Source organism: Equus quagga, chromosome 9 (assembly GCF_021613505.1).
Source record: "Equus quagga isolate Etosha38 chromosome 9, UCLA_HA_Equagga_1.0, whole genome shotgun sequence".
NCBI classification, from domain to species: domain Eukaryota; kingdom Metazoa; phylum Chordata; class Mammalia; order Perissodactyla; family Equidae; genus Equus; species Equus quagga.
The window spans coordinates 72,168,846-72,193,506 of record NC_060275.1 but is presented as its reverse complement, the minus strand read 5'-3'; the positions used below and the strand labels follow the sequence as shown (position 1 = coordinate 72,193,506).

Here is a 24,661-nt window from a genome sequence, read left to right as displayed (position 1 = left end):
TTCATATTGTTTTCCACAGAGCAGAAGTTTTTAATTTTAATGAAGTCCAGCTTACCCATTATTTCTTTCATGAATCACATCTTTGGTGTTATATCTAAAAAGTCATCACCATACTCTGAGTCATGTAGGTTTTCTCCTGTGTTATCTTCTGGGAGTTTCATGATTTTGCATTTTACATTTAAGTCTATGATTCATTTTGAGTTAATTTTTGTAAAGGGTGTAAGGTCTGTGTCTAGATTCTTCGTTTTTTTTAATATTGAGGTCATAATAGTCTATAACACTGTGAAATTTCAGTGTGTTATTTTTTGTCAGTCACCATGTAAATGTACCACTTCACCCCTGTGCCCACCCCCCAATCCCGTTCACCCTGGTAACCATTAAACTGTTCTCTTTGTCCGTGTGTTTATTTATCTTCCACATATGAGTGAAATCATATGGTGTTTATCTTTCTCTGTCTGGTTTATTTCACTTAACACAATACCTTTAAGGTCCATCCATGTTGTTGCAAATGGCACAATTTTGTCTTTTTTATGGCTGAGTAGTATTCCATTGTATATATATATACCACATCTTCTTTATCCAGTCCTCAGTCAATGAGCACCTGGGATGCTTCCATGTCTTGGCTATTGTGAATAATGCCGCAATGAATATAGGGGTGCATAAGTCTCTTTGAATTGTTGATTTCAAGTTCTTTGGATAAATACCCAGTAGTGGGATAGCTGGATTGTATGTTATTTCTGTTTTTTAATTTTTTGAGAAATCTCCATACTGTTTTCCATAGTGGCTGCACCAGTTTGCATTCCTACCAGCAGGGTATAAGGGTTCCCTTTTCTCTGCAACCTCTCCAACATTTGTTTTTTTTTTTTCTTGGTGATTATAGTTATTCTAATGGGTGTAAGGTGATATCTTAGTGTAGTTTTGATTTGCATTTCCCTCATGATTAGTGATGTTGAACATCTTTTCATGTGCCTATTGGCCATCTGTATATCTTTGGAAAAATGTCTGTTCATATCCTCTGCACATTTTTTGATCAGGTTGTTTGGGTTTTTTGTTGTTGAGTTGTATGAGTTCGTTATATACTCTGGAGATTAACCCCTTGTCGGATATATGATTTGCAAATATTTTCTCCCAGTTGGTGGTTGTCTTTTTGTTTTGATCCTGATTTCCTTTGCCTTGCAGACTCTTTAGTCTGATGAAGTCCCACTTGTTTATTTTTTCTTTTGTTTCCCTTGTCTGAGTAGCCATGGTATTGGAAAAGATCCTTCTAAGACTGATGCCAAAGAGTGTACTGCCTATATTTTCTTCTAGGGGTTTTATGGTTTCAGGTCTTACCTTCAAGTCTTTGATCCATTTTCAGTTAATTTTTGTGTATGGCAAAAGATAATGGTCTACTTTCATTCTTCTGCATGTGGCTGTCCAGTTTTACCAACACCATTTATTAAAGACACTTCCCTCTCTCCATTGTATGTTGTTAGCTCCTTTGTTGAAACTTAGATATCTATAGATGTGTGGTTTTATTTCAGGGCTTTCCATTCCATTCTATTGATCTGTGTGTCTGCTTTTGTAGCAGTACCATGCTGTTTTGATTACTGTAGCTTTGTAGTATATTTTGAAGTCGGGGATTGTGATGCCTCCAGCTTTATTCTTTTTTCTCAGGATCACTTTAGGTATTTAGGGTCTTTTGTTGCCCCACATGAATTTTAGGATTCTTTGTTCTATTTCCATGAAGGGTGTCATTGGGATTCTGATTGAGATTGCATTGAATCTGTAGATTGCTTTGGGTAGCATGAAAATTTTAACTATGTTTATTCTTCCAATCCATGTGCATGAAATAGCTTTCCATTTCTTTATGTCATCATCGATTTCTTTCGATAATGTCTTATAGTTTTCATTGTATGTCTTTCACTTCCTTGGTTAAATTTATTCCTAGATATTTTATTCTTTTTGTTGCGATTGTAAATGGGATTGTATTCTTGAGTTCTCTTTCTGTTAGTTCCTTTTAGAGTATAGAAATGCTACTGATTTTTGTAAGTTAATTTTGTACCCTGCAACTTTGCTGTGGTTGTTGATTATTTCTAATATTTTTCTGATGGATTCTTTAGGGTTTTCTATAAAATCATGTCATCTGCAAACAGCGAGAGTTCCACTTCTTCATTGCCTGTTTGAATTCCTTTATTTCTTTTTCTTGCCTAATTTCTCTGACCAAAATCTCCAGTACTGTGTTGAATAAGAGAGGTGAAAGTGGGCAGGCACCCTTGTCTTGTTCTTGTTCTCAGCGAGACGGCTTTCAGTCTGATGAAAGTATGAGTATGATGAAAGTATGAGTATGATGTTGGCTGTGGGTTTGTCATATATGGCCTTTATTATGTTGACGTACTTTCCTTCTAAACCCATTTTATTGAGATTTTTTATCATAAATGGATGTTGGATCTTGTCAGATGCTTTCTCTGCATCTATTGAGATGATCATGTGGTTTTTATTCCTCATTTTGTTAATGTGGTGTGTCACATTGATTGATTTGTGGATGTTGAACTATCCCTGTGTCCCTGGTATAAAGCCCACTTGATCATGGTGTATGATCTTTCTAATGTATTTCTATATTTGGTTTGCCAATATTTTTATGAGGATTTTTGCATCTATGTTCATCAGCGATTATTGGCCTGTAATTTTCCTTCTTTGTATTGTCCTTGTCTGGCTTTGGTATCAGGGTGATGTTGGCCTTGCAGAATGTGTTAGGAAGTGTTCCGTCTTCCTCGATTTTTTGGAATAGTTTGAGAAGGATAGGTATTAAATCTTCTTTGAATGTTTGGTAGAATTCTCCAGAGAAGCCATCTGGTCCTGGACTTTTACTTTGTGAGAGGTTTTTGATTACTGTTTCAATTTCTTTACTTGCTATTGGTCTGTTCATATTCTCTATTTCTTCTTGATTCAGTTTTGGGAGGTTGTATGAGTCTAAGAATTTATCCATTTCTTCCAGATTGTCCAGTTTGTTGGCATATAGTTTTTCATAGTATTCTCTTATAATCATTTGTATTTCTGTGGTATCCATTGTAATTTCTCCTCTTTCATTTCTAATTTTATTTATTAGAGGCCTCTCTCTTTTTTTCTTAGTAAGTCTGGCTAAGAGTTTGTCAATTTTGTTTATCTTCTCAAAGAACCAGCTCTTTGTTTCCTTGATCCTTTCTACTTTTTTTTTGTTTCAATTTCATTTATTTCTGCTCTAATTTTTACATTTCCCTCCTTCTGCTGACTTTGGGCTTTGTTTGTTCTTCTTTTTCTACTTCTGTTAGGTGTAGTTTAAGATTATTTGAGATTTTTCTTGTTTGTTAAGATGGGCCTGTATTGTTATGAATTTCCCTCTTAGGACTTCTTTTGCTGCATTCCCTATGAGTTGGTATGGTGTATTTTCATTTGTCTCCAGATATTTTTTGATTTCTCCTTTAATTTCTTCAATGATCCATTCATTGTTCAGTAGCATGTTGTTTAGTCTCCACATCTTTGTCACTTTGCAAGCTTTTTTCTTGTAGTTGATTTCTAGTTTCACAGCATTATGGTTGGAAAAGATGTTTGATATGATTACAATCTTCTTAGTTTTATTGAGGCTTGCCTTATTTCCCAATTTATGGTCTATCCTTGAGAATGTGTCATGTGCACTTGAGAAGAATGTGTAGATTCTTTGTGTGTGTGTGTGTGTGTGTGTGTGTAGCATTTATATTTGCACAGACATTTTTGTTTTGGCATGTCTGCAGTTACTTTAATGTGAAATCTCATCACTTCTTTTAAAACCATTCATGAAGTATATTTTTAGCCAATTATCACTTATTCAGATTAATTAAGATTATACAAAATAACTGACATAATAGAAGTCCCTTATATTGACTTTAGAGTAAATATACATCCTTTTTATGCTTTTTAAACTCTTACTGTTCTCCTGATCTTGGGAGATAAAGGTAGCTCTGGATCCCACTAGTTCATTCTTGAAGCAAATATTTGCATGTGCTACATTTCAGGCAGCCTCCTAGGACCTTTATACTGTCTTCTCTCATTTAACTCTCACAAGAGCCTCACAGGGCTCACAGGCTAGGGACCAACTGTGGTGGATTTTTTTCTTACAACTCCATCAGATAATTAGTATTATTCCCATTCTATAAATGAGGAGGCTTAGAGAAATTAGGTTATTTGCCCAGGATCACACAGTAATAAATGATGAGGTGTTGGTCACTCTTAAGAGCCCATGCTGCTTCTAGAACACCAGCTTCTACCAACAGTGATTTCAACATGAGTAGGATGTTCAATCAGTAGGATGAGGAAAAAAAGTTCAACTTGACTTTCAGTGACCTTTGATTCTAAATAATAATGTCTGTCTTCTGGAGCTGGTTACAGCATGTATCACCCATTCTCATCTTTGGAATACTTTCCACATTCCTTTAAGAAATGCACCATCATGGAAGTCTCTATAATACCACATATTGAATTATCTCCTGTTTATACAGTGGGCTGTTAAATCAGACTGCCTTGGTTCAAACCCCTGCTCTGACAATGACTGCTGAATGACCTGAGCAAGCAGCCTCTCTTGCAAGCCTCAATTTCTTCACTTGTAAAGTGGAGATAACAATACCTACCTCGGGGTTATTGTTAGAATTAAATGAGATAATTCATGCAAAGTAGTCAACATAGTACCTGACTCTTAGGAAATGCTCAGGAAACATTAGATGTGAGAGAGGGAGAACAGTACATGGTCCTGCAGTAGTATTGGTAAGGCTTGACAAATTAATCCAGCAGCACAAGCTAAACATTCTAAATTAAATTGGCAAAATGTTAGTTATACTGTCCTCTTGATGTAATAACCTCAAAGAAAAGTAGTCTATAAAGAAAAGGTGAATGTTAATTTACTTCAGTTATGTTATCTGTGGCCTAGAAAGAATGTAGATATATTCATTAAATTTGCTAGTAGTACTTAATGGTTCTATTTTAAAATCTGTTGAGAAAAGGATAAAAGTATAGTAAGGCAGGTTCTTTAGCTAAATTCAGATTATAAAATGCTGAGGCTGGCCAAGTTTGGCTAATGTAAACTTAGCATTCAGAGAGAAAGAGAAGGAGTGGACAAGATTACCTTTTCTGTTGTGGTCTTTCTGCAGAGTCTTTTTTTTTTTTTTTCTAGCCGGTAGGATTTTGGAACAGAGAAAAGCTATGTAGGCATAAGTAGCTTATTTCTATTAGAAATAAAATTTAAGGAGCAAAGGTCCTTGGGATTAGCACAGTGTAGTAAAAAAAAGTCATTTCACAATGGTTGTTACAGATAGCCACAAAGCCAGTAAAAAATGAAAGTTGCCGTTGTACACAAGCAATCAAGAAGTTATCAACAAGCATTCTGATACTTTAACCTGATAACTTTCAGATATGCTGAAAGTGAAATGATGCTTAAAGCAGAATAGAAAAATCCAAGTAGTAAGATTCTAGTGAAATTTAGTGAAAGAGACGCATAATTTGTACATTTTTGTTTTTGTTTCTTTAAAAGCAATTTTAAACAATGTTATTTTCTTTCATAGAGTTATTAGATGAAATACTAATTGTCATATTGATGTTTCAAATAACCTAATTTGTGTTTGTAATACACGTTCAATATATAAAACATTGAAAAAGGACAGGAAAGAAAAAGTCTCTAGTAATTTCATATCCCACAGATGATCATCGTTAATGCTTTTGTGTATACACACACACTTTTCCCAAGAATGAAAAAATTCATCCAATTTTTCATTATAAGCCTTTATCAATGAATTATCCAGTAGTTAAATATTTTATAAATCCACTGTTATTTCCTTAGGCTAAAGGAAGTGAAACTGCTGAGTCAAGTACGTTTTTATTAAAAGATTTTAATTGAGGTATAATTTAAACATAAGAAAATGCACAGTTCTTATCTGTTCACTTTGATGAATTTTGACAATTGTATACACCCATGTAAATACCACCAAAACAAGATATAGAACATTTACATTACCCCAGAAAGTTCCCTCGTGCCCCTTCCAGCCAGTCCCCTCCCCTCAACCACTCTGATTTCTGTCAGCTCGGGTGCGCCTTTGATAACATTTTTGCTAGATTGTATTCAGAAAGTTGAATCATTTATACCTGTACCAACAATGTATGAAGTTGCTGGTTTCTCCTTACTGTAAGTCTTATGTGAGTATATATGTGTTGTAATATATCACAGATAATAGATGTATATATATTAATCTTCGCCAGTTTCTATTGTGTATTATTTGCATTTCTTTGTTTACTGGTAAAGTTGAACTTTTAAAATATGCTAATTGGCCGCTTATATTTCATTATTGTGGTAGTGATTGTTAATTATATAGTCTAATGTGATTATATATTTCTTGTTGATTTGAAAAAGCTCTTAAATATTAAAGATATTTTTCATTTTAAATATTTTTACACTTTGTCATTGCCTTAAAATTTGTTTATGGAGGGTTTTGTTTTGTTTTTAACATGGAGTTTTAAATTTGCATTGCCAAATCTGGCGATCTTTTTCTTCATGTTTTCTGCCCATTGTCATTCTGTAGGTCTTCATAATCCCTTCAGTGCCGAGAAGGAAATAATCAGTCTTTAGACAAACTCCCTACCTTCAAAGTATATAAATACCTCGTTATAATACCTTTCTTTGGTATTTTTATGGTTTTATTTTTATTTTTAATTTACATCTTTCATCCACCTGGAATTGATTGGGCGTATTATATTAGGATAATATTATAACTTTATTTTTTCTAAATTGCTAACCATTACAATTGAATGGTCCTGTGTTTCCCCCACTGATATTAAATGTGTCCTTTATCATAATGTCTTATGTATATTTTGGGGTCAGTTTCATTATTTTACATGGATTTTCCTGTCTATTCCTGTGTCAGTACCTCACTGCTAAATCACTGTAGCAATGTAATATTATTTAATATCTGCTAAGCAAATTGGACCTTTATTTTACAACACTTATATTTTTACTTTAAAAGCTTAAGCAACTGGATAATGTGCTACATTCTTATTTTGTTTTAGTTAACCACACCTGGAAAAAGCTTAGACAATTGACCATGGAATCAATTTTTAAAAAGCCCCATTATTTAACAGGTGGCCACTACCTGAATTGCAGCCTCAGTGCCAAGAAGGAAATAATCAGTCTTTAGACAAACTCCCTACCTTCAAAGTAATGGAAAAGATTGCATGTGGAAAATAAATAGCATGAGGAATTAAAAAAGAACAAAATCTAGGATATTTGATTGCCATTTTCTGGTATAGGTATATAAATGTTTTTATGAGAAGTTTGATTAGAATTTTTTCCATCTTGCTAGTAGTACTGAAAAAAGCACAAAGGATTAATAAAGTTGTAGAGAAGATAACATCTCACTTTCATTTTATGTGATATGAATCCCCAGGCCATCTAAGATGGCCATATATAAATGCAAGCCACAAAATCCTCTTCCAAAGACATTTGTTAATAATCTTTCTACTACCTGCCACTTTGAATTATTAATATCCCTTCTCTTCTCTAGTATTAATGCAGATAATCAAGTTAAAAGTAATAATGATATTCTATTCTTTGTGCAGATAATTTTGATGACCATGAGGAATAAAATGTTAGGCTTGAGCTGTTTTTTGGTAGAAATAAGAGTTAGAGTATGAAGCTACATATTACTGAACATTTACAGCACCAGTCTGTTTTAAATCTATAAACTAGATATTGTTCTTATGCCCAAATTATATGGAATTATGTGGGAAGATTCTGAGGCATAGAAAGGTTAAGTAACTTTGGTCAAGATGTCATAGCTAGGAAGTGGTAGATCTTAGAAATAGCCAGTCATGCTTGGCTCAATATTTTGATTCTATTTGTTTTCAAAGACATTGTCTCTCGTTTGTGATTTTGGTTTGCAACAATTTCTCTAACTGAGCTAGCCTGCATATTTTCCAGTAAGGCTTCTTGTTGTTTTACACTGTAGTAATGAGGCCCAACAAGTGATTTCAGGACTTTATTAACTCTTGGTCAAAAATTGTCTGGCCCCCTTTAAATCATGGAAGATATTAAGTCCATATCCCTATATTATAATCCCTGTATTATTTGAAGCATTAAAATTCATAAAGTTATTTAAAAGCTTGTTTAACTTGAACAAGAAGTTCCTGCCACGTTTACCCATAATTTTTCGTAGGAATATAAATAGTAGAGTGGTTACGGGTATGGGATTTGGAGTCAGACCTGAATTTGAATCCTAGCTTGGAAATTTACTAGCTGTGTGATCTCAGGCAAATTATATAACCTTTCTAACCCTGTTCCTTAAAGTGTAAACTGGAGATAATAATAGTACTTTCCTGGTAGGTTAGTTTGTGGATTAAATGAGATACTGTTTTTAATGGATTTAGCAGGGTGTCTGGAACAATCAGTGCTCAATAAATGTTTTGTTGTTCTCATCTTTGATGTCATTGACATTTTTAAGAATTTAGTTTTCTCTATTTGACTACTGTCAGTAGATCTGTCAAGATGATAATTGGAATTTATATCATTTCTGTAATGTTTGGCAGCTTTTGTGACCTTTTCTTAATTAACCCAAAGTAAGTTGCAGTGATTAACTTTAGTTTCTATCATACTTCTTAACATTCTGAAATAAAATAAATTTGAGATTTTATGTTTATGGTGAACAGTAATGCCTCATCAATGAAATATTTTTTTCCTTGAGGCTAGTACTAAAAAGAAAAGGTGGGGGGGGACATCGATTGTAAATACAATTTCAATATAAAGCAAAAGAATATCATCGCTTTGGAGAGTACAGAATTCTAAGCTCAGTGTAACGTAAATGTTTTCTTCCGTTCCTCTTCTTAGCCAAGTTTGAAGGTAGTGATAAAATGAAGCAAGAAGGAATATGATGATAGACCAGGTTCCCTAGTTAGTGTTCATTTTATACAGGACTATAAATAATGCTGCAGAAGACTGGCACAGTTCTTTATAAATAGGTTCTTGTCAGAGTTGCTGACCCTGGAAAGGTGATTATTTTACTTTAAGTTCTCTATCCAATCCCTGAAGTGACCTTTTTTTCTGCCTTTTCTTCTTGGTGAAGAAAATTCTTCTGTGTTGACTCTGCTTTCATACAGTTTGCCTTGAAATAAGTTTCTATCATATTAGGGAAGTTCACTTTGTTCATGGATTTGTTTTGAGAGAGATGGGCAGATAGCCATGTACCCCAGCTGCTTACCAGGCCTTTTTGATTGGGAACTCCATCTCCCCTATGTTGTTTTGTTAGTTCACTGGCCATAGATTAAATGTTATTGGCTGAGCAGTTGGTTAAACCCCAGGGCAGGTGTAAGAGTGCATATTACAGATTTATTCTGGAAAGCCTCTTAAATCTTTCCACCTGTGTCCTGCTGAGTATGAAGCATATTAGATAGGCAAGAAAGTCAAGAAACTGCATTCCCACGTTGCTGAAGATATTTTGAAAATTACATCTTTCACATTTGCTCCAACAATACTCAATAGTTATTAAAGATACCCAATAAAATGAGGATTTTTTTCTTTTTAAAACAGGAATAGAAGTTTTTAAAAGGGAAACAAAAATTTTTAAGAGTTAGCTTTTTAAAACCTGAAACTGAGGGAGAAATATTAATGATCATTTAAAGTTCAGAACAAAGGAGGTTTTCTCATGTTAATGGTGAACAGTAAAAGAAAATTCACTGGTTTTCATCTTTGTTTTCTTTTTCCAAAGGCCAGTGTCTATTTTCCTCTTTGCTTGGTTTACCTAATGCTCTATTTTCCTATACTCATTTTGCTTTCTCCAAGTATTTTTAATTTTTTTGTTCCTATTTTAATCACTGTTTCTGTTTCCTATTTTGAATCTTCTTTCGTCTTTACTCTTCCTCCTTGATTTCTTTTTCTTCTTTAGCCTCTTCTGTTTCTCACACTCATCTCTGCCCTGTGCCGCCCTGCTGTGCTGGACATGAAGAATGCCAGTGACCTCATTTTCCTGAACTTTTTTTACATACTTTGATCTCTAGACTCATTCATGTTTTGTCTGTCTGTCTCTTCATATGAATTACTGTGATCTCTACTATCTACTTCATGTTGAAAAAAGATTCACACTTCTTTTTTCATAGGTGCTGGTACTTTAACTCTTTAACTTCTTAATTCCCAAAGAAGCTTTGAACGTTTGTGAAAAGAGAACCCTAAGTTACTTATAATCAATGATGGAGAAAAGTCCTAAAATTAAAAATTCATCAGGTTTTTCCCTAAATATTACATTTTGATAGTTAAAATAAATGAAAGAATTGTCCAACTGATGTTTTTAAATGTATTCTAGAAATCATAGGAAAATGTCAAAATTTTTAAATAAAATTGCTATTTATATTTTAAACAGTATCCAAAGTGAACTGAGAATCATAGAAGAAAAAATAGTTGTGATATTTGGGATTGATAATGTCATTATTCTCTATATGACTAGTTTTGATTAATTCACTTGAAGTGAATCTAAAAGCTTGTGATTTTTGTGTTGTACTTTATTAAAATTATAATAAGTACCAAATGTTTGTTAACACAGTTACCCACATTTTCCAGAAATTATTTTGGTCTTTAGTTTTCATTAGCAGCACAAGTATCTTTAAAATGTCAGTCATATTTGGGCTTCCAAATTTTCTAGCATAAGAACTGGGAATCTGGCTTAAGCTTGGTAAATAATTTCAATAGCTTCTCTTCAGTTGCTTATCTGTAATTTTTATTAATTTTTTAATAAAAAGAGTAGGGAAGCATAATTCCTCACTCCTTAGGTGTGGGCTGCACATAGTGACTTCCTTCCAAAGAGTACAACATGGAAAGCAGGCAAAAAAGAGTAACTTTACAGTGGAGAGAAACCTGACAAGCTCTCCCTCAGCAAGATGATGAAGGTCAACATCCACACTGTAAATCACGTTGACAGAATGTATCCTTTCTATGATGTAATGAAAATTGCAGTTTACATTGTGGCCTTTCTCTCAAATACTCATAAGCCTAGTCTTATCATGAGAAAAACATTAGACAAATTCCCATAGCGGGGCACCCTACAAAATACCCAACCAGTACTCCTCAAGACTGTAAAAGTGATCAAAAACAAGGAAATTCTGAGAAATTGCCACAGCTAAGAATAGCCTAGGAGGACATGACACTAATGTAATATGGGATGCTGGAACAGAAAAAAGACGTTAGGTAAAAGCAAAGTGGGTTAGTCTCCTAGGGCTGCCATAACAAATTACCACAGACAAGGTGGCTTTGACAACAGAAATCTTTTTTCTCACAGTTCTGGAGGCTAGCAGTCCAAGATCAAAGTGCCAGCAAGAGTGATTTCTGATGAGGCCTCTCTCCTTGGCTTGTAGACAGCCACCTTCTTGCTTTGTCCTCACGTAGCCTTTTCTCAGTGTGCACGTGCTCCCAGTCTCTTCCTTCTTTTAAGGACATCAGTTCTCTGGGATTAGGGCTCCACTCCTATAACCTCCTCTAATCTTAATTACCTCCTCAAAGGCCCTATCCCCAAATACTGCCACATTGAGAGTTAGGGCTTCAACATATGAATTTGGGGGAAACACAATCTAGTCTATAACACTAAGGAAATCTAAATAAACTGTGTGAGCTTTACTTAATAATAAGATATCAATATTAGTTCATTAAGGGTAACAAATGTACCATACTAAAATAAGATGGTAACAATAGGGACACTTGGTTTAGGGGTATAAGGGAACTTTCTGTACTATCTGCTCAATTTTTCTGTAAATCTAAACCTCTTTTAAAAATAAAATCTAGTTAAATTGGGGCTGGCCCCGTGGCCAAGTGATTAAGTTCACGCACTCTGCTGCAGGGGGCCCAGTGTTTCGTTGGTTCGAATCCTGGGCGGGGACATGGCACTGCTCATCGAACCACGCTGAGGCAGCGTCCTACATGCCACAACTAGAAGAATCCACAACGAAGAATATACAACTATGTAATGGGGGGCTTTGGGGAGAAAAAGGAAAAAAAATAAAATCTTTTAAAATAAATAAATAAATAAAAATAAAATAAAATCTAGTTAAGTAAAAATAAGTAAATTTTTAGAAATATTTTTTTGAAAGAGTGAGAGGGTAATGGTCTTTCCCAGTCAGATGCCCAAATTATACTAATTAAAGTAATAGGATACTATACAGAGTGAATTATTAAAAAAATAAAGTTGGGACAACTAGGTAGCCATTTGGGGAGAATAATTAAATTAGAACTTATCCGACCCAATATACTAAAAGAAATTTCTAAACTGATAAAAGATTAACAAGTGGAAAAAAGAACTGTAAAAGTGCTAGAAGAAAATATAGGTGGATATTTACATCATCTTAGTGTGAGGAAAGAATTCTTAAGTATGACTTTAAAGATGGAGACCGTAAAGGAAGAGACTCTCACTATGACTATATAAAAAATTGTAAAGTTCTGTATGGAAGGTAGGAAAGAAGGAAAAGAGAGAGGGATGGAGGGAGGAATAAAGGAGATAGGTAAGTGAAACTCCACAAAAAACAAAATTAAAGAACAAATGACAAACTAGAAAAGATATTTGCAATTTATATGATGAATAAGGACTTACATTATTAATATATTAAGAATTCTCACAAATAAGGCAAACATGAATGTGCCATCTTTTTTCAAAGGGCAAAGCACACGACCATACATATCACAAAAGAAAAAATACAAATAGCCAAAAACATGGGGGAAAAAAATGAAAACAAAATCAATCTATTAACCAAAGTAAAATAAGGCACTCTGCTGATGAGAGTGTGATTTGGTATTTCCTTTCCGAAGGGAAGTTAGATCATCTGCATGAAATACCTTAAAAATGTACAAATCTTTGCCTAGGAATTCTACTTGTAGGAATTTATCCTAATCATTAATAAAGATTCCCTATTAGAAATGATAGAAATATCTTTAACAAAAATGGGGAATTTATCGGCATGGGAAGCTTAAGGAATGGAGTTAGGGCATGGCTGGATCAGAGTTGAAACAGAGTCAGGAATCTCTCTCTTTTTTGTCTCCTGGCTCCCTTTTCCTCTCAGTTGGCCTCATCCATAGGCAAGCCTCTCCAAGGGGTGGCAAAGATGGCTTCCAGAAGCTCTAGACTTACATATCCATATGGCCAACTCTGTAGCTCCAGAAAAATCCTTGAGCCAATTCTGTTTGACCTTGATCTAATCACTGGTTATTCTGGGCAGGCGTATACCACGTGTCCATTTCCTGGAACAAGAACAGGGGCTGTCATCCCACTCCAGCCACATGGACTAAGAGTGAGGAAGTGTCATTTCTGAAAGGAGAAGTACTATGCTACCAAAAGAAAGAATGCTGAACCAGGCCAAAAAAAAAACAGATATTTTGTACAAATTTAAAAATCCAAATATTTACTATTTACGTAGATATTATTCACAGCATTGTTTTTAAAGGTGGAAATTTAAACAAGCCTAAGAATCCTACAATATGGGGTTGATTGTACATTATCTCCAGGATCAAATACTAGACAATGAATAAAATGGTGTAGAAGTATAGTTATTCATGTAAAAAGATGTTTGTGCTATAGTTGGGTATGAAAAGCAAATTACAAAATATATGCATTATGATTCCTTCAAATATATATAGATATACATGTCTGCATACATACATACATGCATGCATAGACATACATAGGAAAAAATGCAGGAAGCAGTGTGCCTATGTTTACAGTTATTGATGAGCCATGGAGTTACAGGGAGTTGTTTTTGTTTTTTCTTTTTGCTTCTCAGGATTGTTTTACTTTGCACAAAGAAAAAACACATAAAAACAGTGAATATGTGTTAATCATGCTATGAAATTTATAAAAATAAAATAAAATTTCTATAATTCTTTGATACCATAAACAGTTTCTGCCCTTTGAATGGCTTGTAGTCTAGGATAGACGGGACATATTTTAAAATATACATATAAGCCCCCAAAGTTAGGTTGGATCAGTAGGTTATATGTGTATGATAATATTAAATGAAAACACTTTCAAAAAGGCTATGCAGTATAATAGAATTTTATAAAAATGATAAATACTTATACAATCACAGTGTATATGTAACACACATACACACAAAGTGCAAAATAAGTTGAAATATGATAAAAGGTGTTCAGACCACACTTTTGCAGGCCTGCGGTTTGAACCTCATTCTAACTATGTGAGGTCAATGGGGTGCACATTACCATTCCTTCTTCACGGATGAGGAAACAGAGGCCTGTGACAAGCAATGGGACTTTCCTACAGAAACAGTTAGTGACTGGACTGTTACTCAAGTCCTGGTCTTCTGGCTGCAGTCACAAAAGCTTCTGTAGACAGTGTTACAGAAATTGAGAGGCAAGAACAGGCCCTGAGGACCGGGCAGTCAGGCGACACTTTTAGGAAAGAATGGGAATTAAAGTAGGCTTTGCAGGGACCGGGGCCACAGAGCAGCGGGAAGGAGTGGTGGGGCATTCCAGAGAAATGACACGGGCGAGAGTGCCGCAGCCCGTCCATGTACGGAGCAGGGTGTAGTCCTTTCAAAGAATCACATGTGGGCAAAACTTGAAAATTGTTTTGTCTTGCTGAAATTTTTCTTTAAAAACATAAAGGACTGGTTTTGCTTTTCAAATACAAGTCTCCTTTCAAGTCCTCCCCCACAAAAAAACCTTAAACTAGCTCATTTAAGTTTTCTGATCCGTAGTCCCATAGAATGATAAACTGAAGTAATAACCAGGAGTTATTTAGTTAGATTTCATAAGAATTCTAACTTAGAGAAATGAAAAGCTGTCAACACAGTATACTAAAGATAACTTATGTGGATGACAAAGTTTCACAAAGAACGGCAAGGCCTTTCAGCCCAAGTAGAGGAATGCAGTCTAAGGACAATAAATGCATTTCCCCCAGCTCACACCTCAAAGACTAAGGGTACAGAAGATAATGCCAGTCACTAGGCAGCTTAACTCGCCCATTTGAGAAAGATAACTGTTAGATTTTCATAGCATAAAGTTAGTGGTGATGGAAATACTTTGTTTTAGCTTTTTGAGTATTAGCCTTTTCTCTGGTATTGTGGACTTTGAGAGGAGAGTTACTTACCTGGAAAACTCAAGGGTTTATAAACATAATGCTAAGTAATTTGGAATTATGTATTAATACTATCAAGGAGAAAGGTGAACAAAACCAGCATTCTAGCCAAAGGTTTTAAAGGTGACTGACTACCCAGAAACATTTATTTATTCAGTGAACATTTATTGAGGGCATTCTTCTTGCCAAGTATTAGTGACGGGTGCTGGTATAAAGGCCAATAAAACAGAGCCAACTGCAGTCTAGTGAAGGAGAGTAAACTAGAGAGATATACAGAAGAAGGCCTTAATCCTAGTGGACAAAGAGCAGGACAGCCAGGAGAGGAATCAGGGACTGGCTCCCAGAGGGGATGACACCTCCGCTGATAGGAAGGACAGGAGAAGTAAAGTGTATCACCATAGAGAGACGGAGCAGGCAGGAGAGAGCAGATTTTGTTCAGGAACTGCAAGTAATTCAGGATGTCTGAAGCATAAGATGTGATGGAGGAAGGCTGACATAGGAGCTTGGAGAGGGGAGCAAAAGCCAAATCATAGAGGCCACATATGAAATTTGGGTTTCATTGTGTAGACAATGGGGAGCCACTGAAGGATTAAGAAGAGGAGAGGTGGCACAGCGGTTAAGTTCGCATGTTCCACTTTGGCGGCCGTGGGTTCACCAGTTCAGATCCTGGGTGTGGACATGGCACCACTTAGCACGCCATGCTGTGGTAGGCATCCCACGTATAAAATAGAGGAAGATGGGCATGGATGTTAGCTCAGGGCCAGTCTTCCTCAGTGAAAAGAGGAGGATTGGCAGCAGTTAGCTCAGGGCTAATCTTCCTCAAAAAAAAAAACAAGAGGAGAGTTTTCATGGCTAGATTTGCATTTCTGAAATATATATATAACAGAAAAGACCTGGATATCATCATCAACCACAAGGCCCTCCTTAGTAATTTGATGTCTGAGAGGTGATTGCTAGACATTCCCCTCTACAGGGTCAGTCCATGGACCCTTGGCTCTGCCTGTCTTGGACCTCCAGCTGAATGGGGTGTCCCTACCTAGCATCCTCATTTTAGGAAGTCTAAGGAGAAACTGGGACTGATTCCAGAGAACAATGATAAAAGGCGATAGGAGATAAAATTTTACAGTGAAAATTAATTGCCTTTTTTTTTAAAGCAAGTGTTCACCTAAAAGAGTGGTGCATTTTCCCAAAGAGGTGCCCATATTGCTTAAGACATTTTTGGAACTTCTCTTTTGGAATTGCTGTAAAGGCCAGTCTGGGAGCCACACAAATAATTATTCTTGTGCCTTTATAGTTATATTTTTAAAATTTTGTATTTCAAAATGAGCACTACCCAATCTGATTTTTATCCTGCTCACTAGACTTAACGCCGAATTGGCTTTTGATCTACTTCTAAAATTAAATCCAGCTTCACGAGATGAAGGTTCACCTCCGAGGACAGTCAAGAAAGTGCCTGGTCAACTCCTTACCAGCTTCAAGTTTCTTGACCATGAATCTCACAGGCTGCCCGTGAAATGGGGGCGATGATAACGCCTTCCCTGCCTCTCCCATACAGTTACTGTGAAGATAATCCCAGGCAACTTGTGAAAGCTTGTCATAGAGTGCTATGTCAGTAGATGCTCTTATTATCATTGCTCACACTTTGCAGACAATTCCAAATTGTGCATTTGTTCTGGTGTCTGTGCGTTCGTCTCCCTAACAGACTGTTCCTGTAGGATGACAGGGCCTACATCATTTTTGGCTTTGTGTCCCATGTCTGACACTGGGTCTCACACATAAAAAGCCCTCAGATGTTGGCTGAATGAACAATTGAATCTAGCTCCTTGCCTTATCCCCAAACCTTATTAAGAAATAGATAATACACTTGAGATTATTCAGTTAAAATAATAGGCTCAGAGGCCGCTGAAGCTTCTTCAAATGTGTGAGTAGCTTGTCATTAAGAATCAGCTTTTCTTCATCTCTGAAGGGGCCAGAACAAATGGCTGATGAAATCAATCAATCTGAAAGTGTAAAGTTTCTTAAACTTTAGTGCTGCTGTCTTCACTTTGGCTATACTTTAAAATCACTAGGAAAAATTTTAAACTACTAGTGCTGGGGCCCCAGCCCGGGACAAGTCAGTACTTCTGGAGGTGGAGGCTTGGCCTTGATAGTTTTGAAAACTCCCCAGGTGATTATAATGTGCAGCCTGCATTTGATGCCGGGCTCTGGGGTTAGACTTGGAGAAACATTGCTTTAAAAAAACTCTATCTAGTTCTGCACTAGGTACCATAGGAAACAGAAAAGAACATAAAGCGTGCTCCCACCGCAGTCTACAAGGAGTAAAAGCCAGCCGTCACTGATAGGAATGCAGTGGAAAAGCAGCAATCAGTGTGCGGAACTATGAGAGGTCATGAAAAGGTGGACTTGTGCTGAGCAGGAGACTCTCTGCAGAGCCTGTTAGACATTTTAGAAGTTTATCACAGAAATAAAAGACAGCCCCTGCCCAGAAAAGGAAGTCAAGTGTTAGTTTAGCAAACCAGCTCGTGCCAGCCGGCCAGCATGGCCAGCACAAAGGGCCTGAAGGCTTTGATTCACAAACGCAAATCACCATTCTCAGCACCAGGAGCACAGCTGTGAACAAGACTCAAACAGTCTTGAATAACCGACAGTCTGTTCACAATTAAGGAAACAGGCAATTACAAAATGGTGAGAGTTGATGAAAGAGACGAAATCAGGTTGGTGAGATAGGAAGATCCAGTTGTTGGAGGCCTTTAAGGGTCAGGCTGAGGTCTTTCAGTCTGATAGAATAGCCGATAGTTCCCGCTCAGAGGAATGCTCTAAGAGAAATGCGGAAGAGAGACTGTTTTAGATCCTTTGGAGGACGAGAAGGAGACGTAGCAAGATGTAGAAAAACTAGGACACCTCCCATCTAAGGGTTGGGTGACAAGCTCCTAAACTAGGGTGACTTGAAAATGGGAAGGAGTGGTTTATAGAATTCTCAGAGAAAAAGATAGCTGTTTGCATTATATAAGCATGGATAATTTGAATACATTTCAGTCAGAAGTGAATTATTAATATTGGAATTCTATATTGAGTTACTGTGTGTCTGAGAATGAGTAACTCTTGCATTCCCTGTTAATATTAATTGCTGTCATATCTTAACTTATTGCACAATTGTGTGAGAACTTTAAAAACCGAGTGTCAAATTAGTGAGGTTAGTTAAGCTTGGGTTCTTTTTGAAGAATCAGTTGTTTACTTTTGTTTATAATTCCACACAGTCTCATACAAAAAAACTTACCTGTCAAACACAACCTCTGTGAAAATGGTAAGCCTCCATATTTCTCTGACACACTAAAGTCAATGTTATTTGGGAATCGAGCTTATGTAAAACTTTTTGTCTTTGCCTTCAGTGAACAAGTTCTAAAATTTTCATATGTAAATGATCAGAGTGTAATTAATTCTAAAAAATTCAGTGCTCTTGTTGGGCCAACTCCAGGACCAGCCACAGAGTGGATAGTATTGAGATATCGGTACATACAAGATTGTAAACTACCAGACCCTTATGTACTGGAATAAAGTCTGTATTCTAAGTCTGCTTGTGTAGTCTCACAGGAGACTGAAAACGTGGGCATGCTTTCAATTCATGCGGTCTGTGATTTATGGAGGCACATAGGTCACAAGTTTATTATGCTGAAAATCATAGTAACTATTTTGTTTGCTTTTTAAAATGAAGTGACCAAAGCATGTTGAAAGATAAATGGGTGAAGCATTTTGATTAGGCTTTTATTTCTATTAGAGATTAAATATTATTGCTGAGTAACCAGCCATGCTAAGTATTACGATATTAAAGCTGAAGTAGTTTGTAAGCTGATAGCCCCTGCTTTCCTTTGGGTTTAGGTTTGCTATTAATCAAAGTGTTGGACTTGTTTAGTGCAGTGGTGTATGAAACAAACAGTTGAAAAAGACAGCTACCGTAATTTACGGCTTTCTGTTTTTTCAAATTTGTAGGAAAATCTGTTTCTTTTTGTGGACTTCATGCTGTTGTTCACGTGTCTAGATCTCATTTCTTATACCAGAGACAACTAAACTCAATAACTGCAAGATTCTCTCATGGCATAGAAAGGAGGAAGGTGCCTTCTTATGGTTTTAATTGACAGATTCTGATAAAGTCATTTTTGAAATGTGGACAGTTCCCTACTAGAAATGAATACTGCACAAAACCCATCTGTATTTTGGGTCAGAGAAAGGGATAATTTTTAAAATAGAAAAATGTGTATATGGAAAGATGTTAATAAGTTAACTAAGATAGTGGTTTTTGTTTTTTTGACATCAGTATAGGAGTACTGAATAAAATTATCTTAAAGAGCATATGATTCCAGCTACTTCTTGGTTTTAGCTTAGGTGTCTGCACAAGAGTCATCTGGAAAGCTGCTAAGCACTGACTGAAATGCAGTCAAAGTCTGGGCTCCGCGTCATGTGTGGGAAAGGACAGTCTTGCCACTCTTGTCAACTCAGTCCTCATCAGGGGTAATACACTTACCATTTCTAAAGAGTGCACTTCGTGGGGAATGCAGCACAGAGTTACGAAGTGTCAAAGAAGACCACCTCTCAATATCTGAAACAAAAGACCTCATTTATTATTTAGTTAAGTAAGGAAGAGCTACGCTTTCAGGCACAGTCTCTCTGAGCAGAGCAGGTTGCAAATCGTCTGTAGAGTTCTGGGGTCAGGGATTGTTTAGGGGTTGACATCAGCCTCAGAAGCCCCATTATTCAGCAGAGACTGTCGGTGACTGGCTGGCTCTCAGAAGCATGGTCACTGGACTGAGTTTGCCACTGATGGGCCAACTTCCAAAAGCATGAGGCTGTCACTGATTAGTTGGCTGTCAGAGGTGTGTTTACTGAAGTGAGTTGTCACTGATCATTTAGGCCCAGGCAAGTCATCATTAATTGATTAAATCCGGTCCGGTTGTGTTTCAGACTGGTTCCAGGGGTCACTTGTTACCATGGCTGTAGAATAATCAGCCTTTTTCTGGGCGTTGGGGATTGTTTTCTTCTCATAGCTAATACTTAAACACTGTAGGAAATTGAAAGCACAAGAAAATCAGACTCTGAGGAATCCACTAAATAAGCAATGATCCTATGATGCATTTTCCAAATAAGGATGTTTACTAAGGCAACAGAAGTATAAAAAGCAGTTCTCACGTGTGATATGTGATGTTCATGCATTGAGATCAGTTATGAAATTTGATGCAGATAATGTATTATTAATGATAAAGTATAGAAATGTGAAGGTGATTTGCTTCACTTAGTAAGTTAAAGTAGACTCTAGGTCATCCATATAATAATATCACTCATACTCACGGCATTCCCATAAAATTTTCTGGGATGTAGGGAGTGGGACTGGCAGTACGACTCACCTGGTCAGCCTGAACGCTTAGTAATTGTAGAGTCACTCATATTGCAGCATTTTATTTCCCTCCCAAAATCTTTTTAGGATTCTTTAAATTCTGAGTATATCCATGGGAGTTTGTCACATACATAAACCTCGCCCAGCATTATTTCTACTACAGGGGGAAAAGCGTGGGGGACCTCTCCTAATACCTACTGCCCAGATCTCCACTCATAGAGGAAAAAGAAATGAATGTAATTTTTGGATTTCATCTGAAAGTTACAGCAGTTGTATGGGGAGTGTTAATCCTACAGGTGATTTAGCCCTATCTGCTGTGATAAAGAAAAGTGCTGGGTAGGCCTATTTTAAAAATTGCTTAAATAACTTGTGGGAAAAGCCTTAGTAGTTTTGTTTACATATAAAACCTGAACTTTTCCCTTTCCAGATTCACTCAACTGCCCTGAAATCTGTTGTTTGGACTTCCCTTTTTATTCCTGACACCTCCTAATGGGGGCAGAGCTAATCACTTACATATTTCCCTGCTGCTAAGGATAGCCAGCTTATGACCACTTATGATTCAAGCACATGTTGATACCTTAAGACCAGTCGGCATTTGATAAAGTAGGAAGGCAGGATGGTTAGATTTGTCATACTCAACAGTAAGAGGAGGAAATTAGTCCATGGAGCTGTGCCAAAAGCTTAATTTCCTTTTGTATGAGAAAAAATTTTTTCTTAAACCCAGCAACTCCCCAGAAAAGGGAGTCATAACACCATTTGAACAAGAATTTTCTTAACACATTCCCTACCCTTGACCCATTTAACTAGTGAAGACAAAAAAATCAGATAGGGCTGGAGTTTTGCTCTGCAACCTGGCTCACTCTGGCTAAGTGAGTGTGCCCTTTAAAGGACACTGGCAGAATGCTCTCTGAACTTAGTTTAAGGAACACTTCTGGGTAGAACTCTTTTAACCTCTCATCAGCGAAGGAACCTAAAGTGAAGACTGAGGCAAAGAGACTCACCACTAGAAATACAAACCAACAGAACAAACTCCAGACATGTTTTTCAAATTTAAGTGTTTTCTGAGAAGCTGGTTTCCATGTGGTATACACGAGTAAACAATAAACCCCTCTTGGTGTTCTGTCCCCTTATGGTTCATTATGCCAAGGATGGTGTTGTATAGAATTTCTGCTTTCAGTTCTCGTGCCAAAATCACTGAACCATCTCTCTCCCTCTTTAGGATGTCACATGTACTTCAGTTCGAGGATAAAAGCAGAAAAGTGAAAGATGCAAGCATGCAAGACTCAGACACGTTTGAAATCTATGATCCACGGAATCCTGTGAATAAAAGAAGAAGGGAAGAAAGCAAAAAGCTGATGAGAGAGAGAAAAGAAAGAAGATAAATGAGAGTAATGATAACTAGAACTAGCTGGAAATGTGCCTGCAATACATGGCCTTCTAACAGCCATTATTCCCAACAGCATCACTTAAGGGTGTGAAAAGAAGTATTTTTGAACCTGTTGTCTGGTTTTGAAAAACAATTATCTTGTTACATTAATTGTGGAATGATGTAAGCATATGCTTTTGGTTACTGGTACATGCTTTTTTTCCTAATTGACCTTTTATATTGCTAAATCTGAAATAAAATCACTTTCCTTCCAGTTTACATGTTAACCATTTGCAGACTGCACAAGCCTGTTTGTGTCTTTTTACCCTAAAATATGTGAAAGCTTCATTGTCAAGATTTTCTATAAGAAGTTCTTGCAGAAAGAATATTTGAGGGAAACCTCCCTGGCATTCTATTACCAGAGTACTAACTTTGGAATATAATTTTTTTAATATAATGTAGAGATTGATTTTTTTTGTTTTGCATATAAACATGCAAAAATAGCCAAATCAGTAAGACTCAGTAGCCTCATGCCTTAAATCTTGAGGAACTCCCAAGCAAAGGTTCACACCTGCATCGAGGCCGACGCCTGGGTTTTATGGATGCAGTCAAGACACTAACACACTAAGTAATGTCAGCCAAGCTCACTGCACATCCTGGCCTGACACCAGGTCACCTGCCCACTCCTCTGCCCTCCTCAGCACAGCAATGGCAAGAGCACATGCAGAGGCCCCATTCTAGCAGTAGAACTCATTAAAAATTTAGCCTTTGATGAAAATCACTTATACTGGTTATCTACCATGTATCATCTATATTTAGTCAGTTTTTTCTAGAATCTGAATGCTAAAATTATACCACAGGCGAACTTTCGGTTATCTAGTAACACCTCACCAGCCACGTCTTTTCAGATAAGTGTCTCATTAGCTCACTCTTTCGAAATGTAATCCAAATAGGCTTTCTCCAGAGCTCTCATTTTCAGAATGCAGTCCCAGAGACCACACTACAGCAGCAGCAGCATCGCTGGGGACATGTTAGAAATGCGAATTCTTGCCCTACTACCCACCACCAACTCCCACTTTCAGGCGAATGAGTCTGACTGAAACTTTGAACCTGGTAGGTCTGTTAAACACATTGCTGGCCTCACTGCTAGTGATTCAATCTTTAGAGATGGGCAGTATCTAGTAAAGCTAAAGATGTGCATATCCAGTGATGCAAAAATTCTAACCCTAGGTCAGTACCCTAAAGACATTCTCACATGTTGCTCAAGGAGATCTGTACTAAATATACATTGAGGCAGCAACCAAAGAATGGATAAATAAGTTGTATATACATACTATCGAATACTTTGTAGTGGTGAACATCAATAAACCAGAGCTATGTGTATTAGCTTATCTTAAAAATAATGTGAAAAAAAGGAAACCATCTATATAAAAATTTAAAACACACAACACACTATTATCTATTGTTTACGCATGTACACATATGTAGCAAAAGTATAAAAACATATGAAAGTAGTGGTTACCTCTGAGGAGGCGGAAGGAATACACGGGGGGCTTCACTTGTCTTTGTAATGTTTTATTCCTTAAAGTAGAAGGTGGGTACTCAATCCTCGTATTATTCTTTATACATTTTGGTACGCCTGAAATATTTCGTAATTTTTTCTTTATGATCACATCTAGACCTGAGGTGAGAAGACAGCACTCCCACTACTAACAAGAACCCTTTCTTGTTTGCTTCAAGAAGTAGGAGAAAGTTTCACAGAGGAGGAGAGGGGCATGATAGAGATGTTCTGGGGAAATGTCAACTCACTGGAATGCAGAGTGGTCAAACTCAAAGCCACCAAAGCGTAAGTCAGTGTTTGGAAGTGTGCCCCATCTTCCCCTCACCACAAAGTTGTAATATTGGTTATATTAGAGATACACACAAAGCAAAATTTTGCTTTCCAAACTCACAAAGTCTGTTGGTTATTATGAAATGCACCACTGGATCTGTACCCTATAGGTTTCTCTACCATTCCTCCTCCAATGTGTCCACCTTTACCAGTGTGGTATTCTCTCCAAAGCACAAGCCAGAAGAAGAATGTTTTCAGGTTTAAAAACATAACTGAACGACAAACTTAAATCCTCAGAGTGGTGGAGTGCTCCTTATCCTCCTTTAATCACAAGGAGCAGAAAGATGTGAAATTCCACAGAGATTAGAATCTCATCAGAAGAATTTCACCATGATAATAAAATTCACTTTGAACTTAACTGAATAATTGCAGAAACAATTTATTAGAAGCTTAAGAACACAATTTAATTATCTGTTACATATGGTATTAAATGTGCTTATAGTAAAGTCTTTGGAAATGTCATAGGGCCTGTTAGGGACATATGAATTTCAAAAAAAAAAATTACTTCAAAGACAAAAAAAAAGAAAACAGGTAAGAAAATTAGCCTTTATAGTTCGTTCTAATTTTATATTTATTTAGGTTTATTCTTCCTGTATGCGTCTTGCCCTAGGGATGTTGTCCTGAAACAGTGAAGTTTGTTAGCATTCTTGTTCACTGTTCGTCTATGACAGTGCTGGACATTCTGGAGAGCAAAAGAGAAAAGCAATTCCTGGCCATCTTTTTTTCTCATTTTCTGACAAGCCTTTTTTTCATTTTGGTTGAAACTGTTGGCAAGGGGAAAGCGAAAACTAACCCTAGACTTCTCCTTTCTTAATAGGTTATTGAAGTCAATGCAGATCTCTCTAGAATTTTTAATGGTGTAATATCAAAACAAACATTGTCACATGCGCTCCGCTCTCTGTATGCTCTGAGGCCACACAGTC

The 24,661-nt window shown here is 36.6% G+C and overlaps 1 protein-coding gene across 1 annotated transcript in view; it reads left to right on the top strand.

The window, feature by feature from the left end:
- CWC27 (CWC27 spliceosome associated cyclophilin) overlaps window positions 1–22,134 on the top strand; it is a 220,497-nt gene extending 198,363 nt beyond the window's left edge. The window contains exon 14 of the mRNA XM_046672058.1: window positions 21,701–22,134. Within this exon, the coding sequence (XP_046528014.1) occupies window positions 21,701–21,863 (163 nt within the window). The 3' untranslated portion in view covers window positions 21,864–22,134. The remainder of the gene's footprint in view (window positions 1–21,700) is intronic.
- Window positions 22,135–24,661: the final 2,527 nt, after the last annotated feature.